At 36.7% G+C, this 20002-nt stretch overlaps 1 protein-coding gene across 6 annotated transcripts in view; it reads left to right on the top strand.

The window, feature by feature from the left end:
• Window positions 1-20002, top strand: part of LOC134527482 (dynamin) — a 269590-nt gene that overhangs the window by 203969 nt on the left and 45619 nt on the right. For 5 of the 6 annotated variants that reach the window (XM_063360189.1, XM_063360186.1, XM_063360188.1 and 2 more), the window contains 3 exons: window positions 3365-3571; window positions 9915-10093; window positions 10187-10378. In XM_063360189.1, the coding sequence (XP_063216259.1) occupies window positions 3365-3571; window positions 9915-10093; window positions 10187-10378 (578 nt within the window). Of the gene's footprint in view, window positions 1-3364; window positions 3572-9914; window positions 10094-10186; window positions 10383-20002 lie in introns of those variants that run through there. The other variant, XM_063360190.1, reaches the window with a different exon arrangement.

Genomic DNA, 20002 nt, shown 5'->3' with positions numbered 1-20002 from the left:
GTTATACAATTTGTTAAAACATCCACCTGATGATTAACATTGGTTGATTCATAGAAATGAGACCAGTCGTAATTTTTTATGGAGTTATAAAGACCTAAAAAATTACCATCCTTGTAATTTCTGTAGGGAGGATAAACACTTCTTGAGCTAGAATAAATTTCAATGTTAATGTTTAGAGCTGGATGATACAGATCTTCTTTGGTAAGTATTTCAGAGGCTTGCGTTACTGTACACTGAGGTAGATTTGTTAAGCATAAATCGAGAAGATTTTTGCAAGGTTGGGTGTGATTATATTGGGTCAGACCCAATGTAGACACAAAATTGAGAAGGTAATTGGCTTTGGATTTGACATGTGAATGAGTAATGTTTGAAGAGTGCCGAGTGAGCCAATCAATACCTGGAACATTAAAATCACCAAGAATTAAAATATCTTCTTGAGTGGTTGATAGTTTTTCTTCCAAGTGTTCAAGGTACTCGAGATATTTGTTCGGCGAGATGTCCGGGGCTAGGTAGATAGTTCCGATGATAAAAGTTGTTGCATGAGACGTTTTTACCTTGATCCAGATAGCTTCAATACCGGGAAAGTCGTACATGTAAACAGGTAGCACTGATAAAAATTTGGTTTTGTTAAAGGCTGAAAGTACACCACCCCCTCTATTTTTAGTGTAAGTTGAGGATTTCTATCATTTCTAAAAACTATATACTGGTCTGTGAAATAGTGAGAATTTATGTTGTTATCGTTGAGCCAGGTTTCTGTTAAACAAATAATGTCGTAATGAGAGTTTAAAAGGTTTTCCAGAAATTCATTAGACTTAGTTCTTAATCCTCTCACGTTTTGATATGCAATATCATAATTTCTAAGGAACTGCTTCACTGTGGGAAGTAGGATGCTCCTCCAGCATCAAATTAGATGTGGAAGTTGACGCCATTGGATTAGGAGGCATGATGGTCACTGCTGTATTGTCTTGATTGGTAGCATTAGTGTAGACTTGATCGGGATGTAGTTTACCGTAAAACGGGCTAATTAAACAGCCACTTGGCCAAAACACAATATTATTGATTCTACTGAAGTCATTTTCAAGTACTGATATATGAAATGAAGCATAAGTATTATACTTCGTTCGGAGTTTAGTAACTTTGACCTGAGATAAATTGAGTTCATTTGTGATGTAATCCATAATTTCTTGTTCTTTAACTGAGGCTTCAAAACGGGTAACAAACAGGGATTTAGTCTTTTTGTAGGTAGGTTTGGAGACAGTTTTAAGAGTGGATGTATTACGTATTCCTACTTGGGGTGGAGATTACTTACGTTCTTGATCATGGGTACCAACTGGGTTTTCATTATGTCTTGACTTATGCTGTTTTTGTACCAACGTGAAACCTTCAGAGTCGACTCGCTGGTTGTTATTGTTGGAGTTCCTGACCGTGCGCGTTTCTTGCTGACCAGAAAGTAGGTCACTGCACGTGGAGCTGTTGCTGGGTATACTCACTGCACCATTAACATCGATCACCTTATTATTGGGCGCTCTTTTGGTCACTTGGCTGTAAGATAAGTCTGAATTTTGCTTTATGTATAAGCTTTTTTTGATCTCTTTTAACTCTTGTTTGATTAAAGAGTATTCTTCTCTTGAGTCCATTAACAAGGATTTAAGCACCGCATTTTCACTCTTAAGCTCATCAAACTTAACACAGAGAGATTTTACCATATTAAATAGATCATCCATGTTGGTGTCTTGAAGTTTCAGAGTAAATGAAGGTGAATTTGAATTTTTATTCAGGCTGTCGACCGTATTATTTGACGATTTTTTCGTAGGCGACCTGAACATGGCTAAATTAGTATTATTAATACAGTTCACAAATACACCATCTTGTAAGGGTAAGGGAAACCCCTTAAAGTCTTGCTGATCTAATAGAGACAAATCAATATTGATAGTTATCACACTTTGAACATCAATAATTACAAGAACCGACTGCGCGCACAAGACACGTCTGTCCGGCTTGAACTCCCGGCCGACACTATATAGGTGATAATTAATATTAGATGAAGCATACATATTTGTTTTCCAAATGTTAAACAATTTTCACTGTACAAGTATTTTTATGGTGATTATGTTAATTTTATTTTGGTTCTAAGCTCTTTAAAATACTTCTAAATTTTCTAATTATATTAGAAATAAAATATGTATGTTAAAAAATATTTTTAACGTTTTAAATGAAATGCCACATTTTTGATAGAACTAAATTAAAAAAAAATTTTGTTAAATATTATTTTTAACAAATATTTGCAAATATATAGTCATATTTAACCCACTACAAAAAATTATTATAGTATTTGCACAGACCTAAGCAGCTGATAGAGGTTTTTGTTTATGGAACAAAATAATTTTATTTGTTGAATGTTTCTTCTCTTAACCTCTCAGTTAAGTGCACTGGTTCGTGAGAGGGACTGTGTTTTAGATTTTGTATGCCTATGTAATAATCATTACATTAAAGGGAAATAATTCTCTAGTCCCTCTGTAGAATGATTTTTGTGGCGTGTTAGTGGTGCATTACTGCCAAGTATTAAGGATTTTCAGTAATTATTATTGAATTAGACACTTGGCTATGGAACTACAGAGTTTTGTGTGTTTATTATGAAAACGGAGAATCTTAACGACGTCTGTAAATTGGCATTTTGTCCATTAAATATTGCTTATGTATCTCTTGTAATAAGACAGTAAATATTTTGTAAATTGCTTGAAAATAAATATTAATACTGAAACATATTTTAGCTTTTTGATTATTCAATGGTTTGCGAACATGTGTAATATTTTAATTACCAGATAGATGGGTTATCTCATTACTGTATAGTAGTGGTGTTAATTATTTTGTAGAGTCTAGTGTGTAGTGTAAACTTCAAAGCTTTTGTTTAATGGATGTCAAATTGTTTGCATAAATATGAATACTGATGGTTGTTCCTAGAAGATGGCAGCACATATTATGTGTTACTCATAAATCGTCTTTTTTTTTTCAACTGATTCTATGCATTTTCTTGAATACCAAGATCCAATACAATTTAGCTTTAGTGAAACATATGATGTTGACTTTCTGTTACTCAATCCGGAAAGCAACCCTTCTTTGTGAATAATTTAGCCTTATAGAGACATTTCAGGACTATAAAATGCTACAAATAAGTAAAGTTTCATTTTTAAGACAAACAGTTTTGGTTTTTTATTTTACCTCTGTGTGGATATTTTACTAATATTTAGGTTATACCTGTTGTTTATAGTCTCCATACAAACTGGCAGTTGTCGTAGGTACATGGCATGGAGTTCTGCAGTACTGCATAGTGCTATAGTGGTTCATGTGGCTTGCTGTGTTCCAGAGCGGCAACGAAGCTAGCGGTTCCATGGATCCCCAGTTCGAGCGGCAGGTGGAGACCATACGTAACCTGGTTGGCTCCTACATGAAGATAGTCACCAAGACCACCAAGGACCTGATACCCAAGACTGTCATGATGCTGATAATCAACAACGTAAAGGACTTCATCAATGGCGAACTACTGGCGCACCTGTATGCGTCAGGAGACCAGGTGTGTGCCTTGGTGTGCCTTGTCCGTGTTGTCTCACTGCGCTATCGTTACCCTTGAGTTGGCCTCTGGCTCAATGGTCATTCACGTGTGTGCTCCTTTGCATTGAAACGTACCATCAGGAGTGTAGGTACACTGAAGGGATGATGCGGGGTATATGTATATCCCCTCCCCCCTCAAATCCTAAGAAATCCTAAAAAAAAAAAATCTATCTTTCCCACAAACATAAGGAAAGAATTGAAACCAAAACAGCAGGTCAAGAGGTTCTATCTCCCCTCCCCCTTCTTCCTTCCAAATAATGAAATCCTGCACATGATCCTGTGTACCACATAATGGATTCCTGTTTTATTGGCAAACTGTGCAGTCAAGTGGAAGTTGTATGTGCACTCTTGTATCTAATGATTTAACGAGCTCTAGTCACCACGTGTTCGGCTGCCTTGAATGAGTGGTCTAGTCTGGGGAGCTAGTTGTGATGAAGCTGTGACATACCTGGCAAAATTTCCAGGGAAGGAAGCATTTGGTGTCTTAGCCTCCACTCTAGCGTCACGCATCTTGAGTGGCCATGCGGTCAGGCTGGCGCAGGGTAGGACTATTACAGTCATTTGCTAACAGTTATCTTACATTGACACTAAAATCAGCACGGGGAAAAAAATATTTTTACAAAAATCAGAGCCCCACAGTGGAATTATGTTTAATTTGGCACTCAATTTTAATTAATGTAGGTGGTAAGAAAATAAATACAAAAAAAATATATTGTTCTGATACCACCACTAGAAGCAATTATGTATAGTGAAGGAAAAAATCATTATGCTAAACAGAACCGAATCTCTGTATCATGACCATTTAATATAAAATGAAGTATACCAATAAAATTCCTTGAGAAAATGATTAAAATAATTAAATTGACTACAGTTAGAAAAATATGGTTTTTTAATGTAAAGCAGGGACTAGAAATGGTCATAAAAACGAGGGTTGTAACTTTAGTAGTGGCAAATCTGCTATAGAGACGCCATGAAACGGAACCAAATAATGTTGTTTATACCACATGTTAGTTACATACACCTACCTTACCTAAGAGCAAATTGACTCTCCCCACATCATGCGCATGCACACTGACGAGAAGTACAGAGCCTTGTGTTAGCTGGCGTCAAATGTAGTGTTGTTATAATGTTTTTGAAACAGAAACAATGGAGTTGGATAAAGATTGAATGTGCCAGAGGTTTTACAGTAATTCAGTGTTATCAAGGTCTTAAATAGGCGTGCGGGGAATCTGCATTGACTTACAGAACAGTGGCTAGGTTGGTAAAAGCATTCATCGAGGGATGTGAAAATGTGGCAGACATCCGTAGGCCAACTCATCCTAGTGTCGGTGAAGAAGTGTATGCTCTTGCTGCGTTATTGGACATTGATCGACGCCATACGATTCTATAGGCTTTCACATCATGTACTTTGAGTTTTAGGTTTTTTTTTTCCTAATTTTAATTGGAAGTCCCTTCCTATTTTGCAGTACAGTTCCTGTCAGATAAATACCCTTTTTCAGAAGCTCATTTTCAAGGTCAACACCTGTATAAAATTTATCTGTATAGAGGAAGTACCCCACTTTCTGTGTAATGTTTTGAACCATTGCTATTAATTCCAAAATTATACAAGAAGTGAAAGTAAGATCGGGTCATAATAAGGCATTGGTAGTTACAGAACCATAATATGGTATCAGGCCTAAAATGTAACCATTCAGTGAATCTGCTATTACATAAATCTGAAGACCCCACTTAGTTGGTTTTTGTGGGTTACAATCCCTCAGTCAGTATCACACACATGCAGGGGCCAAAAGACAATACAAACACAGGTATATATATATAAAAACAAATAAATTTATAACAATAACAAATACATGTTTTGAAAACAACCCTGCCCTTGAAATTTACAGTAGATTCATCTGCTGTTAAATGTTGACTTGGACTATAGTATTCTAAAAATTTACTGCCAGTATATTCAACAATGTTTTTCACTTTGCTGAGCCTAGACATCATTGGCCTACATTCTCTTTTTGCAGCATCGGGAGGAGACACATGTAATGCCCAAAAAATTTGCAAAAAACGTTTCCGGGTGAAAATATCTTTGAAAAATCCAGATGAATCCAACCAATCCTCCGAAAAAAAGTCTTGCAGAGATGTTTTTGCTTTTCGTCCCATATTCAACAAAACTCCGTGGAAAGCCATAATTTCTTCCAGAGATACATCTGTCCACCCCCACCAAATGGAATGTTTCTTCAGTGGCATGATCTTAGAAATTTTTTGTTTTGCATAGGCATTTGTTTCTGCTGCAATTTGCTGGAAAAGACTAACACTGAAAAAAAGTTGAAAAAAATGTACAGCATTAGTTGGTTTATCATGTAAAGGTGGCCTATAACCTGTATCGTTTGAGTCAAATGGAAGACAATCAAAATCACGGTCATTTTCCGTGCACTCCTTCCAATCATCACAAACAGTGTCTTGTACCTCACTCTCACTATCACTGTTTTCATCGCTGGAAACCACATTACTATCATCAGATAACAATAAATCAGAATCTTCTTCATTATCATCTTCTAAATCACTACCAAAACCTTGAAAATCACTTTCGCCGCTTGTTGACATTGTTGTAACCAAGGAGTGATTTCATAGACATAGCTATACAGTGGTGCACCTAGGAAACAAAATATAAAATAAATTTCATAGATGTATGAACTAAAATACATAGAGTAACCTTTGCCTGAGACCTTTACTAACAACATAGAGAAACATGGTTGTGTTCCAAAACATCCATAGAACATTGTAATGTCATTTAGATGTCTGGAGAGCCAGGCTCAACAAAGGATTGGAACAGGAAATGAAAGATGGAGAACCTGGCTTGACATAGGACATAGGACATAGTTGGTTTTTCACTAAATTGGACTCTAACCACAGGTTTCTCTATAATGTAAATAGGCCAGTTGGCTCTTAAGGTTGAATTAAAATGCCAGGGATGGTATGACCAACCGTTGGCAAGTACGTGGAAAATGTGGTTAAGGCGAGTTGAAAGTGACAAATTCAGAGCTCATTGCAGTACTTGTAGGACAGATTTTGATGTTTCTCATGCAGGGGTCAACTCGGTAAAAGTACATGAAAAAGGGAAACATCACTCGCAGTTAGTGGCTGGCTTTCTTTCTGTTAAACAGTCGAGACACAGCATGGTATCAAGATGATTTATCCAAACCAAGTACATCTGGCACTTCTGGTGCTTCCACTTTACTGGCCCAGACAAGTACGTCCAGTACACAGCCTCAATCAAAAACTCTTGATAAATTGACCTGTGAATTAAGCCCTACCAGTTCATCAGTTGCAGGCACTACTTGTTCCCGTATTTCAGATTGTAAGCCTATTGCAGACATCAAACCATATCTTATTCAAGATGAAGTTACGAAGGCAGAAATACTCTGGTCTTTAAATTGTGTCATGTGTCACACTTCCAAAATAAGTGGTGGCAGTACAAGTGATTTGTTTGCTTTGATGTTTGCAGACAGTGCAGTGGCCCAAAATTTCAAAATGCACAAAGTTAAATTAGCATATGTGATTACCTATGGACTTGGGCTTTTTTTTTTTTTTTTTTTTTTTCCAGAAAAATCTTGTTGATGTTAAAATGTTACAGTTTTACATAGTTTCATGTGACGAAAGTTAAAATCAAGTTGCTCAGAAAAAACAAATGGATCTGGTTGTTCGGTACTGGGATCATCTTAAAGGGGAAGTCAGTACACGTTATTTAACATCTGTCTTCCTAAACAGTGCCACTGCAGAGGACTTGGTCAATGCATTTATGTTGGGGATCACTAAATGGGGATTGAGTTTACAGAATATGATTCAGATTTCATTAGATGGTCCGAATGAAAATTTGAAGTTTCTCAGAAATATACAGCAGAAGTGTGTCAGATGATGGTGACGAAAGAAAATTATTTGATGTTGGGACATGCTCTCTGCACATTGTGCAAGGGGCTTACAATACAGCTCATAAAGAATCTGGCTGGAAAGTACATGAGTTTCTTCGTGCTCTGTACCAATATTTCAAGAACTTTCCATCAAGGCGTTCAGCATACACAAAGGTCACTAGCTCTGTACTCTTTCCCTTGAAGTTTTGTCAAATAAGATGGGTGGAAAATTCCATAGTTTTGAAGAGGGCCATCGAGATGTTGCATTTCCTAAAGAAGTATATTGCTGCTGTTGAAAAGCATCCACCTGGCTCTGAGAACTTTTTGAAGATAAAATCATTTTTAGCTGATCCATTGCTTTAGCCAAAACTAGAGTTCATGTTTTTCAGTTTCCTTGCAGTTGGAACATTTTTTTTTACTATATTTCAGTCAAATGACCCATTGCTACCTTTTCTGTATGAGGAACTACACTCTTTGGTGTATAGCTTAGCTTGTAGGTTTTTCAAGAAGTCTGTTTTAGCTGATTGCAGCAGTGCAACCAAAATGATTGCTCTCAATCCAAAAGATCTTGAACTTCTGAAATCTGTACAAAATGTAGACATTGGATTTGGTGCAAAGTCTGCATTAAAGAATTGTAAAGCTGTTGAAATCATGCTCTTCAAAAATGAGTGCAAAACATTCCTCCAACATCTTTTTGGCAAACTCTGCCTGAAATGCCCTTTGAAATTTAAAATTGTTAAGGGAGCATCCTGTCTGTCTCCTACTATTATTTCAAATGAAGTTTTGAGAACTTCTAGGATTAATATTGCACTTAAAGCTTTTGTAGAAAAGAATCAGATTGCAGCATCAGATGCAGACTGTCAAGAGAGAGTACCTGCGATTTTGGGAAAACCCAGAAGTCCAAAATGCTGTGAAAAAATTTGACAGGAAAACACAAAAATTAGACAGATTCCTTGTCAATCTACATACAGATTCCAGAATGGACAGTAGTAGGTTGATTACATTTTCCAGAAAATACTAGTCATGTATCATGGGAATGCTGCAGTAGAAAGAGACTTCTCTGTCAACAAGGAGTGCCTTGTAGAGAATTTAGAGGAAGACTCTCTAGTTGCTCTACGCAGTATTTATGATGCAATTTCTTTAGTTGGGAAATTATCTGACCTGGTTATTACAAAATCTTTAATTTTGGCTGTTAGAAATGCATCTGAGAGATGACAAGAAGCTCTAAAATCCAAACAGGAGAAAAAGAGTGCAGAACAAGAGAAGAAAAGAAAAACCTCACAATTGAAGGAACTGGAAATGTGTAAAAAAAGAATTGTGGAGCAGAGTAAGGAAGAGATAAAGACACTGGTACTCAAGATAACAAATCTGAAAGGAAAAAAAAACATAAAAAGTAAAAAAAAAAAAAGGTAGTGTGTTTGTTTAGAAGACTTATATACATAGGTATAACTTTGTGTGCAATTATTTACAAAATTTTGTCTTTTTCCAAGGTTTTATTCATTCATATCAGTATTATAGGCCAGTTAGGACTTTATAGACACTATTTATTTGTGAGATGAACATTAAAAAAGAGACGATTCATTGCCAGAAGTTGACGAACTAGTGTAACATCTACCTATCAATAATAATATATGTTAGCCTACCGTTGAAGTGTTTTATCAGTGTAGGCAAATCATGTTGTAGAATTTTTTAATTTCAGAAAGTAAGTATAGTAAATACACAATCTTCTCATTAGGATAACATGTCATTTTAAATTTTGGTGGTCATTGGTAGTTTTTAGGCATAATTTTTATGCCTAAAGTGTAATTTTTTTGTAAAAGTGTCAATTAGTGTAGTCAAAAGTACAAAGTAAAAAAAAAAAAAAAATCCGAAAAAAAAATGTTGCCATTTAGGTCAGTTAGTCACTGAAAAGGTCACTAAAAAGTCACTAGAATTGATTTTGTCACTTCTGTAGACACCCTGCTGCTGAAAAGGGCATGCTTGTTTTTATAAAAGGAAGTGACAAAAAAATTGAGCAGCTTGCCATCTTTTCTCTTTTGGGGAAGAAGACGTAAAAAAAAATATGTAATAGATGGGAAGGGAAACACGAGTATAAAATTTAGTGTTCTTGGGCCATAAAGGAGGAAAAGGGTAGACGAAGAACAGTTCTTACCTGGCAATATGCTAAGGCATGGACCATAACGGCTTCACTTGTATTCTACTAGACAGAGTTATAGTGTGACTCATATTCAAGGGCAATCCTTACAGTGAAAATGTTAGATTTTTTTGCCCAAAATTCTAGATGCAACCCATACGCAGGGACGACTCTTCTGCTGGTAAATACAATATATTTTTGTGTGTGGAGTTTGAAACCAGAGTAAACAGAGAGAAGGGTGTGGCTAGCGCTGGCTGGGGGTGTGCTTGCAGGCCCAGATGATGGAGGAGAGTCCCGAGGAGGCTCTGAAACGCGAGGAGATGCTCCGCATGTACCACGCTTGCAAGGAAAGCCTGCGCATCATCGGGGACGTGTCCATGGCGACGGTGACCACCCCTGTGCCACCTCCCGTCAAGAACGACTGGCTGGCGTCCGGTCTGGACAACTCCAGGTGCTGTGTGGCCGACTGTGCCCCGACCCCTGTCTCCGCATTGCGCCCCGGTCCAGTGCGGTCCGTGCTGATTGCAGGTGGTGACCCTCGCAGGCCGCCCATGCAGCCCATGCAGCCCATGCAGCCCATGCAGCCCGTCTCTGCCATCACGTCGAGGGGGCCCCCGCCCCCGCCCGTGTCCGGCCGACCTGCCCCCTCCATCCCCAACAGGCCGGGGCCAGGCGGACCCCCCTCCCTGCCCGGCAGACCCCAGGGGGCTGGGCTGCCCCCACCGCTCATTCCATCGTGAGTGTCTTTCTGCTCACGCCACTAACACACCACAAACAAGCATTAACAACAGTCTTGAGTGCAGAATATCATTTCTTAGTAGTAAACAACAGTTAAACATTGTTTGCTACACAAATGTTATTTGATCATTCTGGAGAATTCATTTTCGTTTTACATTTCCAGTAACACAAAAAAATTTATTTACTGATTTGGGAGGGGGGGGGGGGGGGTTGGTGAGTATTATCTGGCAGGAACATTGTTTTCCTACAAAAGAACCCACAAACCTTAGGCAGAAGATTACTTTTTTCCGTTTCCTGATTTTATTCTGTAGGTATACATGTCCATGTGCCAAACTTGTTGTAAACAAACTATTTTCAAATTTTCAATTAAAGCACTGCACTTAAACTTAATTGAATACATGCAAGCAGGGGTGCAACAACTAAATTTCCAAAGGGGGGGGGGGGGGGGGGGGCAATATACCTGTTTATAAAGAATCATCGATCCCCCCCTATTGAAATGGGGGGTCCTCCCCCGGGAAAATTTGTATTTCAAGGTGGAAAATGGTGCTATTTTAGCAGTTTTATTATCTAAAAATTGATTACACAGCACTTTCTTTGACCCCATTTGCCCCCACTTCAATGTTTCAGAGAAGGGGGGGGGGGGGGCAAAATACCCTTGCCCCCCCCCCCCCTTGTTGTTGCGCCCCTGCATGCAAGTGATCTAAAATGCATGATTTTCAGCTGTTAACTAAAACTATTTATGATTTAAATTCATAGGGTAAGTATACAATACAAATTTTAAGAGAATATAAGGCATAAATGAACATTTATTACAAAAATTTTTAAATAAAATTAATTTTTTTTGAGGCTGTTTGCACAACTTCTATTTTTAAATACCAACTTTTTGTACTGCTTTATTTTAACTCATTTTTTGTCATTATTATTTACCATTTTCTGGGGTCCCTAAGTATACAACACCAGATGTTCACAGCAAAGATATTTCTTATTTTCTAGTTCAGCATTGTTGGCACTCATTCTTATATTTTTGCTTACTATTGTAATATAATCAGTTTTTAGTAGTCCACAGCTTTGATGTGCTTTTTTATAGTGCAATAAGAATATGTTTCGCTTGCATGTTTTGTTTGTTGCTTACGGATGAGTCTGCATGCCGTGTTTGTACACTCTCAACTTTTGAACAAACAAGAGAAAAATTACTATTTTAACTAAAGATGAAACCAATGATAAATTTTATAAAAACTTCTATTTCCAACAATCAGGATTGAGGAAGCCTGAGTAGTACTGACAACTATAACACTCAAGTTATGTGCTGAATTTCAGTCATGTATTAAGTCATGTTTGTCTGCTGATAGTTTTAATATATTTTTAATGACCAGATTGGTTGTATTCAGTTGTTGTAATCTTGTGATCTTAGTTTCCTAGATTTTAACCATTATTTAATGTTTTTACTGTATTTTTTTTTGTAGAATGCACCAAAATATTCTCTCTTTTTTTTTTTCATATTTAATTTAAGAACTTGTTTTTGAGCTTTAAATAAGCTTTACATAAATATTTGAACATTTAGATAGTTTACAATACTTACAGAAATAAACAAACATGTTAAAATTGTTATGTATTAAAAATGCTTTATACTAAATAAATAATTATAAATTTAATACACAAACCAGGCATCAAAAATGTATAGTACTGAGTATAAATATTAAGTACCAAAATTTTTTGAAAAATACTTCAATTCTGAGGTTACAGTGTTAACCTACTAGAGTAAATTAAAAAGTAGGTAATTTTTCTCACATTGCAGCTACTTTTTTGTGTTTCTAGTGAGGTAATATCCATTAAGTTTCTGCGTTATTGATACCTACGTACCAGCCATAACAAAGTTTACCGATAAACTGTGTGGGCTCAGAACTTACGTTTATTTTTCATTCAAAATATTTCTCACTTTTCGACAGTTTCTAAATGTTGATTTAATCTTATTAGGCCTGTGCAAATATTCACATTTTCAAATATGAATAGTATTCGGATTGACTTCAAATGCTAATTCTTCTAAATAATGAATATTCAATTGACTACAAATTTTTACATAGAATACCTCTTGAGTTTGTCGTATACCAACGTTTAGTACTGAAGTTGTCATTTGTGCAATATAAATACAGAGTTTTGATGTTTTAACGGGACTACATAATTAAAAACTTGACAATAAAAAAAATTATATTCTTTAATATTTCAAATTTTCAAATTTACTTTTTTTCTTACTGCTGTGCCAATCTATAATATCAGTGTTTGGCACAAATGTGATCTATTATTCTTTGCGTTGTCTAGTAACTTGTAGTTTATACATCTTGCATCTTAATAGATTTGACATTTTTTTATAAAATATATTGTGTATTTGCATCTTAATTGATACTAATGATTAAAATATTTCTTGACATGATGTGGTGTTTGAAAATATTAGGGTTGTGCGAATATTTGTAAACACGTACAGTTGCAAATAGCACTTAGTATACTATTCGAATTTGAAGGTTGAATGTCAAAAATAAAATCTGCAAATATTTACAAGCACATTGGTTTAGTTTCTAGTGGTTCAAAGCGATTCTTTTTTCACAAAATTTGTTGTCATTTCTAATCTGCCAATATATTCATATTAATGTGTACCGCAATGCATGTTCAAAAAGTTTATTCCGAAAAATTAAAATTAATTATCTTAATAAAAATCAATATGTGGCGGTAGCTTGACAGTAAAAACACGTCATTTCCAAACTAAACAGGAAGCAGGAATGCCAACACCTATCATATATTTTATGAACATTTTCTACTATGTTAAAATAAATATTCAAAAAATTTAATTTGAGTACACCAATTCCTCACTTAGCATGATTAATGCATTCCTAAAAATGTTCTAGTTATTTGAAATTGCATATTCTGAAGCATTAGTTTCCATAAATAGCAAGGCTAATTTATTTAATGTTTTCCAAAATTGTGCAGGAAAATATACTTTACTTAATATAAATGCGTAGAATAACACTCAACTATAAATATGTCACACTATTTATCTTCATATGCCTCCCATTGCACTTAGTATGACAAATACGACACCGTGTAACAGGAGATACGTGGTTATGTACTTTATCGTCCGTAGGTTGGCTGACTTGCCCGCCTGGGCGTGAGCAACTCACGTCGCGTACCTATCCAAACCATCCTTTACTGACAGTGAAACAAATATTATTGTCCGAATAATTACATTTTAATTTTTCACAAATTAAAGTGCTTATTCACATATCACCACCTGGTTCACACTAATCCGGTCAGGCCAATGATTATTTTTTTCATTGCAACATTCATTTAACAACCTTTTTCATATGAATTATCTGTTCGTTTCTGTTCCGGTATCTAATGTTAAATTTATTCCCGCTAGTACAACCAACAGCATCAGACTTATACAAACTTTTGATAGAGTCCTTATTTTGTACGATTGTGAACACAGTTTACTTGCTTAAAACTAAAGTGCGACCAACATAAGTGTGGCCTTCATGACAATCTACACGCAGTAATACTTCTAGTTTTGTCTCAAATACTTGCATTATACTCTCATTTCGAAGCCATGATTCCGCTATGATTCCAACTGCAGGTGCTTGCACACGTACAGTTACCGGTAGATGAATGGGCTGACATTGTATTTGTTTGTGTGAATTTCCTGCCACTGGTTAGACTGAAGTTCATCGCGGCCCGGTCTGTGGCCAGGCCACAACGGTACGGCACGGCAGCATATGCGGGGACGTAAAAACATTTGGTCCTTTACTCTCCATAGCCGCAACTGAACTTGCATAGCTGATGTTTGTACAACAGCCGATAGCATAGTCAAACCTGTGCGCGCATCTGTTCCCCCCTTGTATGACTTTCTGTTATGCCTCAGTACATCTGTTGTTTACAGAAGTTGAAACAGACTTCATGGCGTCATGCCCGTATTTTTTTAATATATATATATAGACACACACACACACACGTGCTAAGTGAGGGATTGGTGTATAACCTTTTCTGTATTTCTTATGATTAGGGATGGGGCGACCGAATCCAATATCCGCCGAATCCAATATCTGCCGAATCCTAGGGATTCGAAGCTTCGGCAGGTCTGATATAGGATTCATCAAATTATTCGGTGTTTTTTTTATTTATTATGCATAAACTGCTTGTATGGGTTATTTATAGAAAAAATCCTTACCGCTAATCTGTACTAAAAGTGAATATTTTAAAAGAAAAAAATTTTGTCTTTATATACACAAGAAACAGTAAAAGCACAACATATTTGAGGTTAGGAAGGCATCAGATGTTATAAACAAGAATGTACCCAGCCTAAGCTGTGTTTATATTATGTTTTACCTACATACAACAGTTTACGAATTTATTAATAAATCTGTCACTTTTCAAAATACAAGCAGTGGTGCAAAAGTATTATTGATTTTTATTGTTTGCGCCATAACCTAATCAAGCACCAAACTTCCACTCACGACTCGCGACCACGGCGCTTCGTCAGCTGCATTATCTTCGAACTTATCAAACACTGTTCCGTTTTCTTTAAGCATATGAGAATTTGTTTTTGTAATGTTTTAATCAGGAATGTAAATGAATAAAATAGTTCTCAAACAAACGTAAAAGTTTTCAACAGAAACGAAGTTCAAACAAAACAATATTCATAACACACAATTCACACACTAAGTATTAGCGACACTGGGCACGGAACAATGGCGTCTTGTCCCGTTTGTTATTAATTTGTTATAGGTTTTGGTATTGATTTTATCTGTGCAAGTTTTTCTACTGAACTGAATATTTCCATGTAACATGTGGTTTATCTTTCATTGTGAATGGTGATTTAAAGTCATTTACGTGACGTAAATCACAATCAGAGATGTCAGACGTATGGGAACATTTTGTTCTGGACAAATCCAACACCACATGTCTGTTTTGTGGTGCAAAAATATCCCGCGGAAAGTCATGTACAACAAGTCCGTTACGTAAACATCTTAAACTCCACTCGGCCCAAATCGCTGTCAATAAATGGGAGAATAGTGAATCTTCCGGTTCAGGAGAAATTGCAGGGCCTAGTACAGGGTGGCCACCAAACCGGGAAAACGGGAAAAACCGGGAATATGTCGGGAATTTGAAAGGGCCCGGGTAAAACCGGGAAACTGTCTGGAATTTTATTTCTTTCCTGGGCAAATGCTGCGGTGTAAATGCGCACAACTTATATAAGACGTACATCGCGGCGTCTGATAATCACGTGGCAAATCTGTACAGTGTCATGTTGGCAGCGACTGTAGTGTTCCCAGGCGTGTCATGTTTCTTCTTTCCTCATAGACGCAATACGTCACTAAGAGGCGGAGGGGGAGGGGGAATATGAACCGCACTACGGCGTGCAACACGGGGTGTTGTTCTAATTTGTTCTGTTCAGTACAAGTCTTCGAGCGGTTTTAGTCTTACGCTGTGCAGTTTGTTAGGAAGCTATTGCGGCAATGTCTACTAGGTATTCCTGTCGTTATGAGTCTTGAGGTTCCATGGGCTACTGAGGATGCGAAAGACAGAACTTGTGCGAGATGCAAGATATGCAATAAAAGTTTCAAGATCAATACGATGGGTAGGGGAGCATTTACAAGCCATGCCAAATCTAAGAATTACAATAGAGTTATAAATAACCAATCAAGAAACCTGCAAGTTACAGAATTTTGTTTCCACTCAACCTGCTCAGGATGAAGCCCACGCTTCCTGTAACAAAGTTTTATTAGTACTTTAATTTATACTAGTAGCTTCCAACGGTTTAGCGGTGTTATAAACTACGACGTCTTGTAATCCATCGCTTATCAATAAACTGTCAAATATGTCCAGTAACTAACGACACTGCACGTTTTTTTTATGAATATTCGCAGCGTGTTGAGGCCGGCCGATAAACCTTCCGCATTAACTTACCTTTAACGTCGGTAATGCTATGTTCACTTAAAATTTGTAAAATAATAACACTAAACATATAATTATTATGTACACCAGAACCCCGATTTCATGAACACCGGATTTAACGAAGCAGTGATTTTACGAGTACATTCTCGGGAACCGTAAAAAAATTGGAAATTTTGACCAAAATGTGAAAAACAGAAAAAAATATTTTTAAAAAAAAACGCAATGAAAGATCATATATACCGAATAAAAGCATGTTGGACCTCCTGCGGTCACCAGCAAAGCATAAACACGACCCAATGCGTGGTGCAACTGCTACATCGCTTCGTTATTGCTCGCGCGAGAGGCGGGACGTGGAATGTTAGAAGAAAGGAAGGGGGAAATGCGGGGGATGACAGACAGCAGCCAGTGTGTTTCCTGCGTGGGGAATAAGTGGCGTAGCTCCTTTTTTTATGCTGTGTGAAGCGACCTTTTTCTATCAACTCACGGGAAAAGATAATTGCTTGAGCTGTCAAAATAAACATCGCTGCGACAGTTAAAACAAGACGCGGGCGAGCATCCGGTAGGTCGATGTGTGTTTCTACTCGAAAAACATTTCTCAATTCATGACACTAATAAGATTCCTTATAACTTACACGTATAGCCTGATGTTTTCAGCCTGATCCATGCAAGTTCTTTAGCCACGTTTTGAATGAAAACAAGCACCAGCCGGCCAGTGTTGTGCCCTGTTTAATACGCACAAAATATACCAAATATATTTGGTTCAAAAAAAAAAAAAAGAACCTCAGGGAACTTAGGGCAAAAAAAGTCAAAATAATGAGTGATGCCTTAAAACAGACCGCTCTCATAGACGAAGAAATTTTTAAACACAAAAAAGGTTAAAGTTATGTGGCAAATATATATTTAGTAAACTGCCACCTGTTTTTTTAGTTGGGTATGTATCACATTTTGTGCATTTTTGTTTTATATTTAGTACTATACAGTTCCGTGTTTTAAAATTTGTGCTTTGTATCATGTATTACATAAATAAAAACATGTCATTTTGTATATATATTGCAAAACCTGGAAAATCTTAAAAAAACCTGGAAAAAACCTGGAATTTTTTATCACAAATATAGTGGCCACCCTGCTAGTAGAATCGTATCTGAACCTCAAAACAATGAACCATCACTCACACAGCCCACACTAACTTAATTCATGACAAAAAAAATGTAAGTTTTCAAGCAAAGATGGCAAAGGAACACACATAGGTAGGCTTATTGCAGAAATGATATGTGTAGACAATCAGCCACTGTCTGTTGTAGAAAACAAAGGCTTCAGAAATCTAATTGCATTTCTGGAACCTCGTTATTCAATGGTTTCGAGAAAATTTCTGGCAAATACACTTATACCAGAAATGTACCAAACTACATGTGAGAAAGTCAAAGGACTTTTAGTGCAAGCAGAATACATCTCACTCACATTAGATATGTGGACATCATCTGCTAAGGATGATTTTATGGGCATCACAGCACATTTTATTGACAGTGAATATGAAGCATGTCATGTTGCTCTTGAAGTGAGGCCATTCTTGGAAGTCTCCCACAATGCAGAAAACATCATCCATTTCATATTGGAGTCGTGTGAATCTTGGAACATCAAAGACAACATTTTTGTCATTGTCAGGGATAATTCTCGCAACATCACAGCTGCCTTGAATTCTTCGACCTATCAACATCTTCCCTGCCTGGCACATACCTTACAACTGGTCATACACGACGCAGTTTTAAAATCTGCCAGTTTGTCTAATATCTTTTCTGTGTGTTGTCGGGTGGTTGGACACTACAAGCATTCTACTGCATCTACCAAAGTGCTCAAAAAAGCTCGAGTTACATTGGGGGTCAAACAACATCGGCTAGTGCAAGATGAAACAACACGGTGGAATTCTTCGTTGCACATGATTCAGCGCTTGTTGGAACAAAAGCAGGCAGTCACATTAGCATCAAGTCAGTTAGCAGGCAGGTGTCAACGAAGTACTAACATCAACTCAGTGGGAGCTGTTGAAAAATATAGCAGAGGTATTAGAAATTTTCAACCAAGCCACACTTGTTCTTTTGTCGTCAAGTGTGACCATATCTGAGGTCATACCAATTGTGAACAGCACAATCAAGCATTTGGAAGACTTCAACCTACCTGGTTTAACTGGTGTACGGAATGACTTGCTAGCATCGCTGAAGCTCAGATTCAAAGAAATGGAAACACGCAAAGTAAGTGAACTGCATAATTAACATTACTTGCATCCGTTAGCATAATTGTTGCAAGAACGAATACAACCAATGTATTAAATTTTAAACATTTGGTTGCAAGCACTTTAAGCAATTTCAGCTAATACAAATGAGATATTTACAATTTGAATTTAAATTTATTTTGCATTTTCAGGAATATGCTGTTGCTGTTCTTTTGGATCCACGAATCAAAGAAAAGGCATTTAACAGTCAAACTGAATGTAATGCAGCAAAACAAATGCTCCTAAATGAAATTAGGCCTACTGTGAAAGATAATGTCAGTGAGACTGAACTCAACTCAAATTGCACATCTGATAACACAGTATGTAAATACAACAGGAACCCTAAAACCCTGTTATATGTTATGTATTTAAGAGATAATTTGTGGTGTCTGAAGTAGGTTTGTTGTATTTGCAGTGTAACAATGAAATGCAGTATTCGTACTTTTGTTACTGCTTGCAGGCGGGTCCTTCACATACAAATCAACTTCATTGGATGTGGAAATTTTATTCAAAGCTTTTGACTCCAGGTGCACAAGCTGCTGCTTGTGATAAGTCACCTGAAGCAGAAGTTGACATGTACCTGAAAGAGGCGCCACTTCCACCAGATGGAAACATTCTAAAATTTTGGAAGACACGGAAATCAGATTTTCCTAACCTTGCAAAAGTCGCCAAGAAATATCATTTGTGTCCATCTGCAACCGTTTTTTCTGAACGACTGTTCAGTACTGCGGGGGGGCTAATTGTTGACCAGAAAAGGAGCCGACTAGATCCTGAACGTGTGAACATGTTAACTTTTCTGAACAAAAATCTTGATATGTTTACATATTGTGAGTAATATTTTTGTACACGAACACTAAGTAAGTGACATATTTCAAGATTACATTTTGTTGGTTTGAATTTGTAAGTGACCTGTTTTATTTTTATTTTTTTACTTTTTGTGGATGTTGCTCTTATATCATATTTATGTCATGTAAATACATCCTAATTTACTTCACTTGGTTTTTTTTTCTTGTAACTGCTATAAATACATATAAATATATGTAGGGTCTATATTACTATTTGCTTGTTAATTTGTGATTAATTTTAAAAGAGGAGTATGGTGCCTAAGATTCGGGTTTGGGTTCGAGATTCCGCAATTCCAGTCGAGGATTTGAGTTAGGATTCGGATTCGAGGAAATCAGGATTCGCCCCATCCCTACGTTATGGTTATCACAGTTTGATAGTAACAGATTATCACAGTTTTTTTTGTCACCTCTCTTTGAAGTTACAATTAAATTGATTTCCTGTTTACACACTACTTTTTTCATGTTTAGCTCATGTTGTCTTTATGATGAAAATTTTTACGTGGTTTGCTACCATTTTAAAAATGTGACTAGTGGACCACAGCTTTTTTAGTAGTGTTGTTGATTTGATACAGAA

Source organism: Bacillus rossius, chromosome 1 (assembly GCF_032445375.1).
Source record: "Bacillus rossius redtenbacheri isolate Brsri chromosome 1, Brsri_v3, whole genome shotgun sequence".
Classification (NCBI taxonomy): domain Eukaryota; kingdom Metazoa; phylum Arthropoda; class Insecta; order Phasmatodea; family Bacillidae; genus Bacillus; species Bacillus rossius.
This window is presented reverse-complemented; position numbering and strand designations above follow the sequence as displayed.